The sequence below is a fragment of the Vanessa atalanta genome, chromosome 19, assembly GCF_905147765.1.
Source record: "Vanessa atalanta chromosome 19, ilVanAtal1.2, whole genome shotgun sequence".
Taxonomy (NCBI): Eukaryota; Metazoa; Arthropoda; class Insecta; order Lepidoptera; family Nymphalidae; genus Vanessa; species Vanessa atalanta.
Genome location: NC_061889.1, coordinates 685715 through 703759, shown reverse-complemented (window position 1 = coordinate 703759; position 18045 = coordinate 685715). Strand labels below are relative to the sequence as shown.

Here is an 18045-nt window from a genome sequence, read left to right as displayed (position 1 = left end):
AATTCAAATTTTCGTTAAGTTTCATTTGAATTTCACGTACAATATAAATTGCATTTTATTATATAGGATGGCAGATAGGCTCGGAAGGCGGATAAGGAATTATTAAAGTAGAGCCTGTTAATGTCTCTCTGATGGGCTAAGGTATTCTTTTAATTTGCGGAGTAGATTTGGAGTTCATTCCACCATACTGCACACACATTCGATGATCGATTCAAAATTTAATGGATACTCTTGAACGATTGAGCGCGATGTGGCGATTGGTGTTAATGGTGTTTTCCTTCAACGACGGACACAAGATGAGTTTGACCGTATTGTGAAGAAATGTTCCAACCCAAAGAGGTAAAAATAAAAGTTATTAAGATTTCAACGAGGAAAACAATTTCATAGTGAAGGTAATCCTGTTTAATTGAACTATTATATTATTTTAAAGATAGAGATTTTCTCTTTAAAAACTTAATAACTTTTATTTTTTCTCTGTAGGTTGAAACATTTTTGCAGAAGACGGTCCAATTATAATTAATGTAAATTCGGCCCATGGAAATTCATTTGTGCTTTGCTGGGTTTATACTCGCAATCATCAGGTAAAATTATGTTTTAACCATTTTCTAACGGAACTGGACGTTGCGAAAATTGCACTCAGTAAATGGTCAATAATAGTATCCGAAATTAATCAAAAATAAACGAGTGGACTTTGCTACTTAGCCCGCTATGAAGTTCATGGGATCGTCACGGCCTTGGATGCTATAGTGGAGGATTGAATGATCAATACGACTATGACCAATTTCATTGTTGATACACAAAAGCGTTTCCTGTTTCATTGGAAAAGGTTTGGTAACTTGTTGTTACCGAAAGTTTGTGGTATACGTGGGAATTAAGCATTATGCTCGTAACTAAACCAGAACCGCTAAATGGACACAATTTTCCGGATCAATAAAGAAGTCACCGCCGGACGTCGTGGACGCCAATTTTTTTTAATTTTGGGTATATTTGCTCTAGTTTGGGTTAAGGCATTGTAAGTATTGTACATATTGGAAGATCACAGATGAGGACACGAGGATAATCGTTCCTGTTTCTTCAAAAAAGACCAGGACCGAGTCAACGAAGAATTAGTCGTACAACAATCAGTAAATAAATCTATCTCCAATAATTTTAAATTCGAGCTTGGAATATAAACATGTGCACCTAAAAACAATGTAAATTTGTTTTTAGAAATGTATATCTAAAAAACACGCACAGGATACTGAGATGCTGTCTGAGATGCTAAGATGATTCGAGAGAGAGAAAAACAACAGAACCGCTTGATTTGTCTGGTTGCCATTAATCAATCTGTTGTTTGAACATGCTTAAACAAAATACGGCTTCAATTTATACAAAATAATTCACTCGAAAATAGCTTCTTCTGCCTTGTTATCGTATATTAATATTAAACATCAAATTTAGATCTCGTCGTCCACACTTGAATAGTTTTGTGCTCAGTGTTCACTTTTAAAATACATCGTAATATTAGATTTTATTGCACTTACAACGATTTACATTTAAAATACATTGACATATTAAACATATTTAATCCAAATTTCCCAACAATGATTGATTTTAAAAACTTAATTATCTATTAAAAGATATTTCAGAATTTAGTTTTGGTTAGATAATTTTGTTTTAATATTAATTATTTTTATTGTAATAAATATTCAATAATATTTACATGATTTAATTATTAATGTTACATGATTTTAATTTAATTCGAGATGGCCCAGTGGTTAGAACGCATGCATATTAACCGATGATTGTGGATTCAAACTCAGGCAATAACTACTGAGTTTTCATGTGCTTAATTTGTGTTTATAATTCATCTCGTGCTCGGCGTTGAAAGAAAACATCGTGAGGAAATCGGCATGTGTCCAATTTCAACGAAATTCTGCCACATGTGTATCCACCAAGCCGCATTAGAGCAGCGTGGTGGAATATGCTCAAAGAATTCTCCTCAAAGAAGAGGAGGCCTTAGGCCAGCAGTGGGAAATTTCCAGACTGTTACTGTGATTTTAATTTATTTTACCCCTGGCTGAATTCATATAATTGCTATGCAAGCAAGCAAGCAAGCGTATGCTAAAGGAATGTAATCAAGCTCAAAAGTCCGTAATGTATGTTCTGATTGTATTGTTTGTGTACCTATGAATGACTTAATAAATTAAAATAATCTACATATCTCAAGGTTCTATGTCATATGTTCATATGTTGGTTAAAAAAATGCTAAATTAAATGAAATTGTCATTTGAAATGTTTAATTTTAGTTATTTACCAATCTATCTGCGGCAACTAATTCGATTGGAACAGCTTGTTGGAATAAGCTCCAAACATTCTTAACAAGGGAAGAGGAGGCCTTAACTCAGTACTGGGACATTCACAGACTATTACGAGTACTTACTTCTTAATAGAGCAGTCTTACTGCTGGATAAGGGAACTCAGATGAAAGTCGCATTTAAATTAAAAGCGACGCTGAAATAAAAATAATCCTTACTTAATTTAAAAAAAAATGTATTTTTTTACGCATACATTATATAGAAGATATTTACAATCGTTATAACAAATGGTAGTCGGATAATATGGATCTGAGTTTATTGCCGGTTCTTTTCGGTAGAATGTGTATTCCAAACCGGTGGTAGCTACATGTAATATACCTACTTAGTTTGTTAAATGTCGGTACAAAAGTGCTTGTAAAGTACTAAGTACTTAAATAAAGTATATTTTGATTTTAATAGATTTATACCAATAATGCTTCTTCTTTATAAACCTTTTTTTTTGCAGTGAGTCACGCGTTCTTTCTTACTTCTGTAATTTGTTAGGTTATAAGCTTCGTCATACCTTACAATGACTATTCATATTCAATGTTAAACAATAAAAAACGATATCAAGTATACACTAACGATTAAAAAAACCACTTTGTATTTCCGGTTGACACTTATTTTATTAATTTACTTTACGTGGTAATTGCAATGAAACACGCCCTTTCAAAATTCGAGATCCTATATACGTTGGGATGAACCAAACGTAAGCGTGATTCAGAAATTAGTTTTTCATATAATTCTCAATACAAACATTTATTAGTTTTTACGGCTTAACGTCTAGTGTAATTTAAAAATAGAATTAACGAACGATAGGTATAAAAAAACCTTAGATAACACCAAGAATACTTTACAAAACCTTTTTAATTAAGTTTGATTAGTAGTAGGGGATTTCCCACGTGTTTCTATAAGTAATAATTATAGAACTAAACAATAGATAATCGTTTTCAAGTGTTTTATTAAGATCCAGCTCATTTTACGTGTTTAGATATAGCCGATAGCTTATAGGGCTGTAGTACTGAGATGCTAGCTTCATGCAAATAAAGTACCCAGTAGTTCGAAGCAGCACGGCTCTCTCCGACCGTGTCGTTTACCGTTACATCGTTTCTTGAAAGAGATGGAATACCTAATGCACCTGTATTTGCGCAAACAAAGAAAATCTTTTTTTAAATATGTATTTCGTCGTTATGTATATATATATACAGAAGTGCAGTATGTAGTCATATTTTGTAAAAACAACTTGAGCTCTAAATTTTCGAAATCATGGAACTTGTTTTTTTTTTAATTTTTCAAATCACTTATTGGTGTCTATTTGGTTTTAGGGCTTTATGCAAGTCCACCATTTGGGTAAGTACCACCCACTCATTAGATATTTTACCATCATACTTCATATCGTTGTGTTCCGGTTTGAAGGTCAGTGACGCACAAGGGACACAACATCTTAGTTCCCAAAGTTGGTGACACATTGGCAATGTACATTTTGTCCCATTTGCTGTTGAAACACTTGACCTTGGAGTAGTAGTGCAAAAATCTTCATTAAAATTATATCACCTCGCCTTATTGCCTCCACCGGTGACAGGAGGGCTCTTTCGTCTTTTTCTCAGAGGATCCGAATTGCGATTCAAAGGGGAAATGCTGCTATCATTCTTGCCGCCATTCGACGCGGTCATCATTTACACAGCAACTATTTTTAATTTGTACTTGTATATATTTAAGGGCTTAACGTTAATAATTCTTAAGTTTGTTATGTACTTCTTAAGGCGCAATGTCTATGGACGATGGCGACCTACCATACGTGTCCCATGACCAGTCCACCAACATATATTTAAAAAAAAAATTGATTATATTTTTGATTGATTTTATTTATTAAGATAATATATTTAATAAATAAATTAGCCCTAATGTTCATTTGTTTAAATTTATATTGTTTTTAATTAATTAAATATAAATGTGATCGTTACTCATGTATAAGATATAAAATTGCTGTCTGACACGCCTATTATATTACATCGAAATGAAGTCATGACGAAAAAATGGATGTAAATAGTTGCAAAAAGACTTGGGAGCTGAGCCGCTCGACCGGCCATTGTTAATAGCGTTTGATCGTTGTAAAGGATCTTACAGATTAGCTAAAAGTAAATTGTATGTTTAACTTTGCTTAAAAGTGCATGTTAGATAGTCAACTGTATTATTTATTAATCATGACATTGAGTTTCAATTAAGATTTATTTTATTTTGAGCTTTTATTTGTTTTTATTTCATAAGTCAACGATCCAAGACCTTTCGGCCCATTTTAAATACTTATTTATTGTAACAAAACACTAAAATTATCTATTATGTAAATTAGCAATTTAATAATTATAATAAATGTTCCAATGATAGGTGAAGTAACCTCGATAAAATTTACTCCACCATATTGCTCCAACAGGTTGGTGAGTTCCACATATTTACGGCTACCTTTATATTCAAATGGCAGAAACTTTCGTCACACGTTCGTCGTCGTGTTGGCGACGTCATAAAATTCGCGATGTATGTGCTAGTTTGTGCTGTCCGAATACTATATATACATTATACATGAATTCTATTATAAAAAAAGGCCTTTACGCGTCAAAATAAAGTCTTCAAGATACATCTACCTTTTAATTATCAGTGATCATTAAAAAAAAAATTAAAGCTCGTGTAAAAGACATTGATATATAAGGGATATTACTCAATACAAGATTATATTATAGATAAAAAAAAACGTGGACTTAGTATTTGTTGATTTTTAATCAAGATATATATATCGACAATTGTACTTTATTGACATGCTGTGGAAAAGAGTAACTACTGAGTTTCCTGCCGGTTCTTCTGTCGCTTTACATTTTATTCAATACTGTAACATGAGGATTCAATAGATCTTTAATTAATCTACTTGTATAAATAATATTTTGATTATATTTTAATCAATAAGACACAACAATCGAATTTGCGTAAAATATAAGTTGAAAAATTTGCGTACCAAGGGATCGAACTTTTGCGTTGCAGTCTAACAGTCTTAAGACTAGATTATTCTTAGTAATGTAAATTTTAAATGGGATGAATGCAGATTTAGGATGATTTTCGTCAAAAGGTAAATGCTTTTCTAGCGAAGCCGCTATTTAATCGATACACCAAATTATAATAGTTGCAAATTTCATGAAAATTTCACAAATTTGCATTTTTACCTACAAGGACTATAATAGCGCTCTCAAAATGTATGTGACGTCCAAGCAAGGACAGTTATTTAACAATCAGAAATACAATTTTATGGTTTAATTAAAACTTTTCTTACTTTTATACAATTTTTTTTTCTGTGCACGCACGTTTGTGAAACTCTTTACTCATTAACATTGGACGAGTTCAACCAATTCACATCTTGAAAAATCAAGTAAACGCTTATTTAAACATTTTAAATAATACGTTATTGTGGTTACTTTTTCGCCTCCTACGTTTTTATACATATATTATTAGTATTATACATATATACTTTAACTTCACATCCCCTACCCAAACGTCGCCCTTTGTACATATGTTAGTAAAATTTATATCTGTATTGTTGTGTGTTATTTTTTAATGTACCATAAATTTTATATTCGAATATTAAATAAACCCTTTGTTACAAATATGTAAGTATATAAATGTAATACTCTTTTTAAGTAATGATTTTAGAAAATAATGTCACTAACGAACAGTGAATACGGTCCTTTATACCAAAGGTGCGCGCGAATCATCCACATCACAGCAATTGACGGACAATAGCAGGCAGGCAGTCAGTCCCGCGCAGACCGCCCGCATGCCCACAACGCGTAGCCTCCTCTCTTCGCGCTGGTTCCGCTCACGCCGCGCCCCGCGGTTAGACGAGCCTGATGACACCACCGGAAACCAACCCCAGAACATGGACCGAAGGCCGCGTGTCGCACGTGTTCTCAGCTCCCCTGCACGTGCGCAGACTGCGCCACTCGATGAGGAATCCCTCGAAAGGGCCTTTCCATCCATGGGTCACCTTGAATATGTTCTCGCTGGATCTTCACCACCGGCCGAAAGCGCCCCTAATATGTACGATAGCTTCGAGGAACCCCCATTGGACCTAACTGCGCACATATGCGCTGATTCACTACGTCAGAGTGCTTACGAACAAATGCGAGCAGTCGGCGGACGACTAAGACTGCTCGACGAATTGGAATCCGGCGTCATAACAATAGACACCGCTGTTAACACATTTACAACAGCATCTGAAGCCGAGAGAAATGTATGTTTATTTTGGGTCGCCTATCTCAAGTATGAGCATTTTTTACAACCGCTGGTCGAAGCTGGAGCTGACCCGTTATATTTCGACGCGCTCGGTCTGTCTCCATTACACGCGGCCGCATTTAGTGGTTCGACGGAGTGCGCCAATTATTTATTGTCTTGTGGAGCGGATCCTAATTACATGCCGAGATGCTTTGTACCGCTTCATTGTGCTGCGTTCGGGAATTCTGTACAAGTGGCTAATTTACTGATTAATCGTGGTGCCTCAGTCCACGCGGCTGTAAAATATATCAACTGTGAAGGAGGCTTACTGCATTGTGCTGTACGAGCTAATTCTGTTGACTGTCTGAAACTATTTATATCACATGGAGTAGACGTAAATCAAATAGAACCAGGCGGTACTAATGCAATTCATCTCGCCGCTGATCTCGGGATGATTCAGTGCCTTGCAATATTGATAGAGACGCCTGGAGCCGATCCTAACGTAAGAACGAGAGTGGGTGATCGGGAATCAACGGCTCTCCATTTAGCAGCTGACGGTGGCTTCGTTGAATGTGTTGATTTACTACTAAACAAAGGTGCAGACGCCAGCTTAAAGAATCATCGAGGGTTTACCGCTTTACATCTTGCCGCACGCTCTTCATGTCTTGAATGCGTGGAATCATTGCTTAGGAAAGGAAACGCCGAGCCTAATTCAATGGATTTTGATAAAAGAACTCCACTTCACGCCGCCATAGGGAAGTCTGATAGTGCCTGTGACATAATTGAAACCTTAATAAGTTGGGGAGCAAATGTCAATCAAAAGGACGAGTATGGTTTCACACCCCTGCACTTAGCTGCACTTGATGGTCTCTCTGCTTGCGTGGAGACATTAATTTATCACGGTGCTGATGTAACAACGCGATCTAAAAAAGGTAACTCAGCACTTAATGTAATCGCCAGAAAGACACCTGCGTCACTTGCGATGATAACAAGGAAGTTGGACTGTGCTATCACTTTACACCACTCACAAACCAGTAACCGAGAGGTTGAACTTGAACTCGACTTCCGTAGCATACTTCAGCATTGTTACCCTCGAGAAATAAGTTATCTTAATACATTTGTGGATGAAGGCCAGAAGGAAGTACTTCTACACCCTCTTTGCTCGGCCTTCCTGTATATAAAATGGGAGAAAATTCGTAAATATTATGTCGCCCGGCTATTTTTAAGCTTCATATTCGTTCTTTGTTTAACTTTGTATGTATTAACTGCGCTCGCGCATAATTGCTATAATGGAAGCAAAGACATGGAAGAAACAATACAAGAACAAGAACTGTGTCAAAAACAATCCATACTTGGAGATTTACTTAGAAAAAATCCGTTCGTAATAGAAATGCAATGGTGGGTGCTAGCAGGCATAACAATTTTCGAAATATTCAGGAAGGTTTACGGCATCGCTGGCTATTCGACAGTTAAACAGTATTTAATGCAATCAGAAAATATTATTGAGTGGTTTGTTATCGTAAGTGTGTTCTTAATATCATATATTTATACAAATATAACATACACGTGGCAAAATCACGTGGGGGCTTTCGCAGTTCTCGCGGGATGGACGAATTTAATGATGATGATCGGTCAGTTACCAGTTTTTGGAACTTACGTTGCAATGTATCAGAAAGTACAAAAAGAATTCGCGAAACTATTGATGGCATACTCATGTATTCTTATCGGATTCACAATAAGCTTTTGCGTGATATTTCCTGATTCGTCATCGTTCGCAAATCCTTTTATGGGTTTTATAACAGTCTTGACAATGATGATCGGCGAACTAAATTTGGATTTGTTATTAAACGAGCCAGACGGCAACGATCCGCCGGTCTTGTTGGAATTTTCTGCACAAATAACATACGTTCTTTTCCTCATGTTCGTCACCGTTGTGCTTATGAATTTGCTCGTGGGTATAGCGGTTCACGATATACAGGGATTGAGAAAAACTGCTGGCCTTTCAAAACTCGTGAGACAAACCAAACTAATATCCTATATGGAACTGGCGCTGTTTAATGGTTACTTGCCAAAATGTCTCCTGAAGATATTACATTCGTCGGCCCTTGTATCACCGCAAGCTTATAGAGTAGTTTTGAGTGTGAAACCGTTGAATCCCAGTGAGAAACGACTCCCAAGAGATATAATGATGGCAGCATACGACATTGCAAAAATGAGAAAACAATATGGTCACACAATATCATCAAATGGTTCGACTACAGGGGCGTATTCGTGCTTCAAAAAATACGAGAATAACAATGATTCTGGCTACCGGGAGTATGGTTATTCGTCAGGCTTAGGAAGCCTTCAGGCGAGGTTGGATGAAACTTCAGAAAATGTTCGACAGTTGACACAGGAGGTGAAAGAGTTAAAAAAGCTTATCAGTGCACAGCAGCTTGTTATACAACAAGCCCTGTCAGGCGCAATCGACAACCGTTGATGATATAATAGGCCGTTTATATTTCAATGCCAGCGGTACAAGTCAATAAACTATGAGGAACGGTTATTGTATATTTACGTTTAGATTTGTGGACGGTTAAGAACTTAAATTGTAAACGATTTTTTGTATTCGCATTTGAATGTTGTCGAGTAAATTATGTTTAAAACGATGAGCTGTGATCGAAAATGAGATAGTGCGTAAGGGTTTTGTGATATAATTTATCATGATAATAAATTTATTTTTCATAAGCCTATCGATTTTTATTTATTTCATTTCATCGCATGAATGTACATTCGAAATAAAATCACAAAAAATGAACTACAATTTCTTACAACAGAATAAGTAGTTATCATAATAAGTAGTCTCAATACATTAATTCTAACGTGATGACAATGTTATTATGTAGTTATATTTTTTTTGTTGCCATTGGTAAGAATATTAGTATTAAATTGTTATTTACTATTTCATAAATTTTACCTTTATGCTAAGTTATAAATAGATTAATGAAATATGATTATGGATTAACCCTTTGTTATCTCTAAGTTATTATCCTTATTAATTTGCAAATGAAAAATATAAAATCAATTATAAATATCAAAGGGATTAGGCATGTACATGATATTCCATCAACTATGACACTTTTCGGATCTCACCTGTTCTTCTACGTCATACTGACTTTGCTAGCATGTACGATAAAAAATTAATAAATCCTAATTAAACTTTTTAATGCTTCGATATAAACCTTAAAAGAAAAAACAAAAGAAGTTTCTCTGTTAATTATTTTTTTGCTTGTGTTCAAGGTATTAATTTGAAACATTATTTCATTTGAGCAAGGGCCGTCGTCGCTTTTAACGGCTATAGTGCGGTGAACTGTAATAGATTATTTATTTTGAAAATATTTTATTTGATAAATTATATATTAGGGGCATACTTATGAATGAAAAATAGTATTAGCGAATATATTTTTTATATTTAGTGGTTGTCTGTAATAAAAAATGTCTGGGCATTCAGAACGCATTTTCGAAGCGCGACCCGAGGTAGTCAAAGAGTTATTAAAAAAAAAAACGAGAGGTTATGGGGATACCTAGTTCGAACAAAGTAGCTGGTGCTGGTTATATATAAAGACAAAATTAAATCAATTAACTATTTTTATTTATGCTGAGACGGCACAGATTGAAATAAAAGTTTTGAGAATACTTTCATCATTTGATAAGAAAAACTGGTTTTAAAAATTCTGTTTGAATTAAGACAGTAATTTTTTTTTAAGTAAACCTTATATAAAAGAGTTCGCGTGGAGGCAGCATAACACTGTTTCTTAACGATTTATGCCAGTCCACTCTACTGTAAGCCGTGTAAAAGAACTTCGTTCCAATAATTAGAAATTCGGTCGTTATCTATATTATTATATTATAATTATTAAAATCATCAATGAAAAAAGTAAACACAATGATTGTTGCTAGTTGTAATCATTATTATAAAAGCGGCAAAATGAAAAACCGGAAAATCTCCTGTTAAATTCGGAATTAGATTTTTCTTAACAGTTAGATTGTTGAAGTATCACCGTGGATTTCATCTCTAAAATTATTGTCAATTGTTCATAAAACAATATTAAAAGAAAAATACTAGCTCTGTTTTTAATTGAGATGTTAGAAGTGTATGGCAGTATGGCGTATGATGAATGATCCTATGTTTCAGTTTATATGTATTATCTGTGATCTTATGCTATGATGTATCTGTCATAAGTTAGTTCCACAATTAGCCACCAGAGGATTACGCTTTAGTAATATAAATACAATGCAGTTTGCACCTGGTAAAATAGAAGTTTTACTTGAAGGTAATTTTAAAAATTGTAAAATAAAAATACATTCAGATTAAATGATACAATTGGAAAATTGATTAAGCCCTAAGATTAATACACCCTTGTTTTTTAATATATACATGATATCAGCCGTCTTACGGTTGTGGTTGCGAAGTTCAGAAAAATAAAAAGTTGGACTTAGCATTAAATTAAGTGAATTTTATAAATTAATATTTAAAATGACAAAACTGAATGAATATTAACACAATATTGTAAAAAGATACAGTTTATAAAATATACAGATTAAGAATTGTAATTTTTTTAAGTGCAAATATATTGATAGTATGTTTATTATTTGTGTGATATTTAAAAACAAATACTGAAATTGTGATTTCAATGCAAAATCGTAACGCATATTTGATTTGACAATTTATTTTTTCATTATGGCAACATAGAATATTTTAGGAGTTGCGCGCTAAGATTGAATCAAAATAAATAGGTCGATCAATAGCCTGAAGAGAAGAGAAAATCTAGATTTAGGTCTCATCTCTTTCGTTCGGACGGACACAGCGTCCTAACCCGATCTGTACCTAAATTGGTGTATTGATTACGTGTTTCCGTCCATTTCGCGAGTGTCATTCAAATGCAGGGCAGTTTTAAGATTCAGCTCATAAACATGGGGACACGGGCAGCGGCCTGTAAGTTAAATAGTGATGAAACGTCGCTTTACCGCTCATATATTCGATTACGCCGCATGCATGTCCATTAACGCATTTCTTTTTCAGAGGTGACTCGATTCTCCGGCCTTATTTATAGAGAAAGCTTTATGTGTGTCCCTAATGCAGTCCACGCAGGCGTTCGATAATATGCAGCTTGTTTTGGAGCCGCTGAATCTGAAAGGTGAGCTCGTATACACGGGCGGTTGAATAATAAGTGTTGCACAGAGTTCCTCTGGCCCTGTATCACACTGCTTTGCCTAATCCCGACGAATTATAGACATCTTCTCACCCTGTTCGTGATTATAGTCTTGCCATCTAGTTCTTTGAATCATAATTTACAGCAATCTATATTTTCGCAAATATTTCTATAGATTAGATGCTGAATTTTCTATCGCTTTTTTTCGAGTTGCTGTCTATTAGAAGATACTTATTACTAAATTAATCTAAATAAAAAATAAATATATCATTATTTAATGTCAAATACCTCAATTATGTTATATGGAGCTTATGGAGATGGCAATTCTAGCTTTTTCTTGTTATGGGTGTCCCTTTATGGTTTTTGTGTCGCTGTCTAACTGCTGCACGACAAGATCCAAAGGTATGTCAGTGTTGATCCCGTGCTCTTCAGTGTTTTGATGTTGACTTTGATGTGACCCTGAGTTGATGTTGTATCGTTGACTGAAAATAAATTAATGTTGGTGTTTTTGTTACAACAATTTGTTGTGAATGAGTGGTTTATTAATTAGAATAAATTTTAGAATGTTCAATAATTAGCCAATATGTCCTAATTTCTCTAAATAACGTTATTGTTATCTTCCATTTATGGTATAATTATTTACCAATTGATGTATAGCAAAGATATGATAAATAAAAACTTTAACAATGAAATCATTTTTGTTTATTCAAATCAAACATTTATAAATAAACATATCAAATGTACTGTAGCCATATAGTAGATATTAAATAATGTTCTCATTTGTTATACAGGAATATAACATAGAAAATAATTAAATCACCGAGTTTTTAATGTTAATTATGTTCCTTAATAGTATATTTTAATATTGTCTTTACATTTAGAACAGTTATATTGTTATTCATTATATAGGCATTACAAAAGCAACAAATAGATGGTTTTGTAAATAGTTTTTCTGTAAAGCTCTGATATACACTAAAATTTCAATTAAAAAAGCAGTATTAAAATTCTATTTGTAATAAAATTATTTGATTTCTCAGCTCACCTTTCCTTCAGATGGCTAAAAATAAATGAACTCTTAATTAGTTTTCTTTTAATCAAGTTCCCCTTTATGGATTTGGATCAAGATTACTGTATAATCATATTATCTCGTACTATAGGACTGAAATAACCATGAATAGTAAATAAAATTAAAATCCCATTAATTAGAGACGGATTAAATACAAAATTAAACAATATTATAAAATTGTATTAGTAAAATAAACTTTGCAAAATGTATTTATGGAATAAACAAGAATATAAATATTTTGTGAAAAAATACTTTAAATGTGTATAGTTTTTTTTTTTTTAATGAAAGGTAAGAACCAACCAATTCTCTTAGCTATTTTAAAATGTATCCGACCTATGTGGCCTCTGCATTGGGACATATGTAGAATTTTGTTTTATTTACTCCTTCGTACTACTATCTATTAACCTTTTCTTTGCTTGGATGTTAAGCTTTTAGTATTCTATTCATTTACAACATAAAGCTTATTTTTCCTGGAAACAGTAGATTATGAAACGGTAGATTTTGCATGTATGTTCCCATAGAAAAAAAAACAAACTACAAAACTTTATCATAACTTGAAATTCAAATATTGAATTCTGGAATCTTCTTAAAGCACTTTTTGTTAAGTCAATGATATTTTATATTAAGATTAATTCTATGACTATAATCATGATATCACTAGTAGATCATTACATGAAATGCACTTGTGACTTTTCATTTATGGTTGAAGTCAAGGTCATTAAGTAAGTATTAACGAGTACCTGAGAACCTTGCAGTCACTGCGAAGATCCGGAGCCTGTACGACTGCCAGCTCCGGTTGATGCACAACATACAGCCACTACCCTCAGGCACTGATATCGCTAATACTGTCAAGTACTTCTCACAGACACTTCTCAGTAAGTAAACTTTGGAGGTAGTGCGAAATATTAGCATTGAATTGTATTGTATGGTTTTAACTATAAAAGTCAATTGAAAGTCATGATTATTTTATACTGTGATAAAAACGCAAACTTTTATTTAGTTCACATAGGTATTAACACTATTATAATGATGTACTAGATTATTTTGTCACCCAAAAGCAAAATGTGCAATGTTTCGGCTCAATTGGTTAGGTGATACTGGCTTAAAATTCAGTTGCAATATTTGAATACATACGGGTGATATTAAATAAAAGTCTGTATATAAAACAGAAGATAACAATACAAATAAGATAAATTTTAGGTGTTCTGAAAGATGTACCGAGATCACCTTTAGAAATGATCCGCGATGCGGACTGCGATGCGGAGCGGATGGGATTATATCCCAATTTAGATTACAAGGGGTTATTTAATGCAATCTCTCAGCTCGTCGATTCTGCTCCACACTTACAATATGGAATACAAGGTATTAAATACCCAAGAACATGGAATTCACAGTTTTTTGGCGGATATTACATTGTCACTGTGTATTCCAGCGTTCGGTCAAGCTGTTCTGCAATGCTTGGGTTGTTTGCTGCCTTTCATGGAGTATGATATGATTGATAATTTGCCGTATCTAGTGGCATACTGTGTTGCAGTCTTCCCTGCGACATTACACCAGGAAATATTAAACCTACTATGTTACTATATACTCCCATTCACCATCAGTAAGTGAATTCCATTTTATATTAGAGGAAGAATTGAAGAATTTGGTCATGATTATATCTTTCAGTCAGAATTGATTTTGAGATAATGGACTTCAATTTTTCAGCTCGTCGGTACTCGGGGTTAGAGGAAGAAAGCGAAGCGTCTCAGTCTGTTGGTGCCATTATAATGATGGTGTTCCAGCATTCTAATAACCCTGGTGATATTTTCGTTGCTAATGAACTTACTATTAATGAAAGATAGCTAAAATTATTAAATGCATCCATAGTCCATCCTTAAATCCTGAAAGATATAAGTTATTCAATTAATTTAACACTTATAAAGAACCGTGCAATGTTATATAGAAAATGTTCCACTTATGAGCAAAAGTCATACTGCAGTTGTAGGTTTCCTCACGACGTTGTTAACTGGCAAAAAAAGACACTTAACTACATATAACTTGTTCTTGCTTCTATTACACGTAGTAACTGACCATCTCAGCTCCTCATAGTACGTGTCAATATTCCAGCTCACCACTGCCAGCTGCTGGAATGCCTGATGTCGATGAAGCAGTGGGTGGTGAAGGACTTGCTGTGCGTGATCGCGTACGGCACGTGCGGCGCCCGGGTCTCCGCCGCGAAGCTCCTCTTCTACTACTGGCCACCCTTCGACGCGAAACTCTTCGACAGGAAGGGATTGCTTTGCAAGTTCTCCAGTGAGACATTTTTTTTCTTCATTGATTGGTAGAGAAGCTCGTTGAGTCCCGAGATTATTGTTTATACTTTATTGGACACCATAAGAAAACAGTGCAGAAAAATGATTACCATGGTTGCAAAACAACTCTTGCTGAATCAAAAGTTATTAGTGACCACGTGTTCTATTGATCAAATTGCGGTTAGTTAGAAGTTAATTGTTTTGAAATAACTTTTATCTTGAATTCAATTGATGATGTAAAAAATCTTTACTTGGTAGAGCTTTATTCAAGGCAGTCGATAGGTATCACCCACTCATATATTCTACCGCTAAGCAGTAATACTTAGTGTTGTTATGTTTCGGTTTGGACGGTGAGTGAGTCAGTGTAACAAGAGGCACTAGGCATTAGCTATGTTAGGGACGTTTAAAATGCGTTACGGTGCGAATGGGCAATACTGACTATTACCATTAGGCAGCCATACCTTTGAATTTCATTAACATAGGTATAAATAAAAACAACACGAAGTGAGATCAAATTTGTAATTTGGTATAAATATAGACTTAAATTTTATTTTATTTTATGCTCTGTATTACAAACACGCAGCATGTGTAAAACAAAATTACACTTATTGCTAAGATACATTCGTCAGGAGCTGATTGATGGTTATTGATCGGTACATTCATTTTGTGATTGTGTGAAAGAGATAGAGAAACACGGAATATGCTATCTCAGTCTAATACAGGGGCGTTATTATAAGTAAAATGCTGAAACGCTTTATTTATTTGGTACCATCAAATAAAATGAATGAGAGTGAGCGAGTGAGCGAGAGGGTGCGCTGCGCAGACGACCTGGTGCCGTTCCTGTGCCAGCGCGACATGTGCGGCAACGCGGGCGCGGCCGAGGCGGCCAAGGTGTGCTACGACCACTGCATCAGCGTCACCTTCGCCTCCGACACGCCGCCGCCGCTCTACCTCTGCATCGAGTGCGCCAACGAGATACACAGGTACGCACGCACGCACGCACGCACGCACGCACGCACACGCGTATGTCATTATGTCTGCACAGGAATTGTCTTCTTGCAAGATCGTTCAAGAGAGCCGAGATGGCCCAGTGGCTAGAACGCGTGCATCTTAACCGATGATTTCGGGTTCAAACCCAGGCATGCCACCACTGAAATTTCATGTGCTTAATTTGTGTTTATAATTCATCTCGTGCTCGGCGGTGAAGGAAAACATCGTGAGGAAACCTGCATGTGTATAATTTTAACGAAATTCTGCCACATGTGTATTCCGCCAACCCGCATTGGAGCAGCGTGGTGGAATATGCTCCAAACCTTCTCCTCAAAGGGAGAAGAGGCCTTTATCCCAGCAGTAGGACATTTACGGGCCGCTAATGCTAAAAAAAAAAATATGCTAAAGATCGTTCAAATTACTAAACTATCAAAAATCAAAATATACGTTATTTAAGTAGGTTCTTGGGAGCACTTTTGAATCATTATTTTACACGATCAAAATAAACATTAAGCTACCACAGGTTCCGAATGTGGATCTTCCCGAGAGAAACCGTCAAGAAACTAGTACTAGTAGGCCGCAGGGTGGCATCCTTTCTCCTATTATTTTTTCTATTTTTATAAATTTTCTTACTTATAACATCGACTGTTTACCATTTCTACGCCGATGATCTGCAACTCTATATTCATACTAAGTTGGAGGATATCGATTCAGCTGTAAATAAAATTAATCAAAACCTTACTTACATATATAACTGGTCTAATAAATATGGTATCATGGTAAATCCAGCTAAGTGTCAGGCGATCATTGTTGGTAGTTCGCGTATCATTTCCAAGTGCGATATTTCTTCTTTGCCAAATATCGTGTTTAATAACAATATCATACCTTACTCTCAAAATGTTAAAGATCTCGGACTGCACATTGATTCAACTTTGAGCTGGAAGGTGCATATTAATGAAGTTAGTCGCTCGGTTACCGCCACCTTAAGGTGTCTCAATAGATTAAGAAATTTTCTCCCTATTAAAACCAAAGTTTTGCTAGTGCAAGCCCTTATATATCCGATCATCGATTACGCTGATGTGTGTTATGTCGATCTCAATGAATTTTTTTTAAACAAACTCGATCGCCTCATAAATAATTCCCTGCGTTTCATCTTCTGCCTTCGAAAATTCGACCACATTTCCCACTGTCGAGCCGAACTCAAATGGCTCCCTATCCGCCAACGCAGAGATTTACGGCTACTGTGTTCTCTTTTTTCTATTCTTTTTGACCCGCTTTCCCCTGATTACTTAAAGGATAAATTCAAATTTCTTTCTGACAATCACGATCGACAGCTACGCTCTATTGATTCTCTCCTTCTCTCTTTTCCCAGTCACTTCTCTGGTTTCCTAACTAACGCTTTCTCCGTCCAAGCTGTCAGATTATGGAATAAACTTCCGGTAGAAATTAGAAAGGCTTCTACTAAGGCATTGTTCAAGCGTCGTTTACAGGATCATCTTATTAAAAACCTCTCTTAAGTTTCTCCTTCTTTCTCTCACTACGCTGTGTTTTTAAAATTTCTATTATGTCTCTGTTAATTATAAATGTGTATTCTCATGCATATATATAATATTTTATCTATGTTTCTGTTTCATTATTATTATTATTATTATAGTATTTATTGTAAAATTTATTGTTACCGCCTTCATGACTTTCTGTTTGGCCTAAAGGTTGACTGGTAGAGAATGCCTTCAGGCATTAAGTCCGCCTTTTGTTCCAACTTTTGTTGTTGGTCAATAAAGTTTTTAAATAAAATAAATAAATAAATACTACTGTTCTATTTTCCGACAGTCAGTTACATGCACAAATAAAAATGTAATTATTAGGTAAAATATAAATAATATCTACTAAATAAAAAATAACGTCATAACTGA

At 34.9% G+C, this 18045-nt stretch overlaps 2 protein-coding genes across 2 annotated transcripts in view; both read left to right on the top strand.

Moving 5' to 3' along the window:
• The first annotated feature begins 5202 nt into the window (after window positions 1-5202).
• Window positions 5203-9317, top strand: LOC125071378 (transient receptor potential channel pyrexia). The gene has a single exon (XM_047681596.1). It carries the CDS (start codon window positions 6154-6156, stop codon window positions 9067-9069), a length of 2916 nt encoding a protein of 971 aa, XP_047537552.1. The 5' UTR covers window positions 5203-6153; the 3' UTR covers window positions 9070-9317.
• Window positions 9318-10648: 1331 nt separating this feature from the next.
• Window positions 10649-18045, top strand: part of LOC125071554 (protein unc-79 homolog) — a 29758-nt gene continuing 22361 nt past the window's right edge. Inside the window, exons 1-7 of the mRNA XM_047681874.1 lie at window positions 10649-11767; window positions 13604-13723; window positions 14049-14210; window positions 14281-14451; window positions 14556-14648; window positions 14958-15143; window positions 15966-16125. Of these exons, the coding sequence (XP_047537830.1) occupies window positions 11707-11767; window positions 13604-13723; window positions 14049-14210; window positions 14281-14451; window positions 14556-14648; window positions 14958-15143; window positions 15966-16125 (953 nt within the window). The 5' untranslated portion in view covers window positions 10649-11706. The remainder of the gene's footprint in view (window positions 11768-13603; window positions 13724-14048; window positions 14211-14280; window positions 14452-14555; window positions 14649-14957; window positions 15144-15965; window positions 16126-18045) is intronic.

Bases quoted from the DNA above. Each gene is read 5' to 3' on its own strand.
- LOC125071378 (XM_047681596.1), top strand. From the start codon at position 6,154: ATGCCCACAACGCGTAGCCTCCTCTCTTCGCGCTGGTTCCGCTCACGC.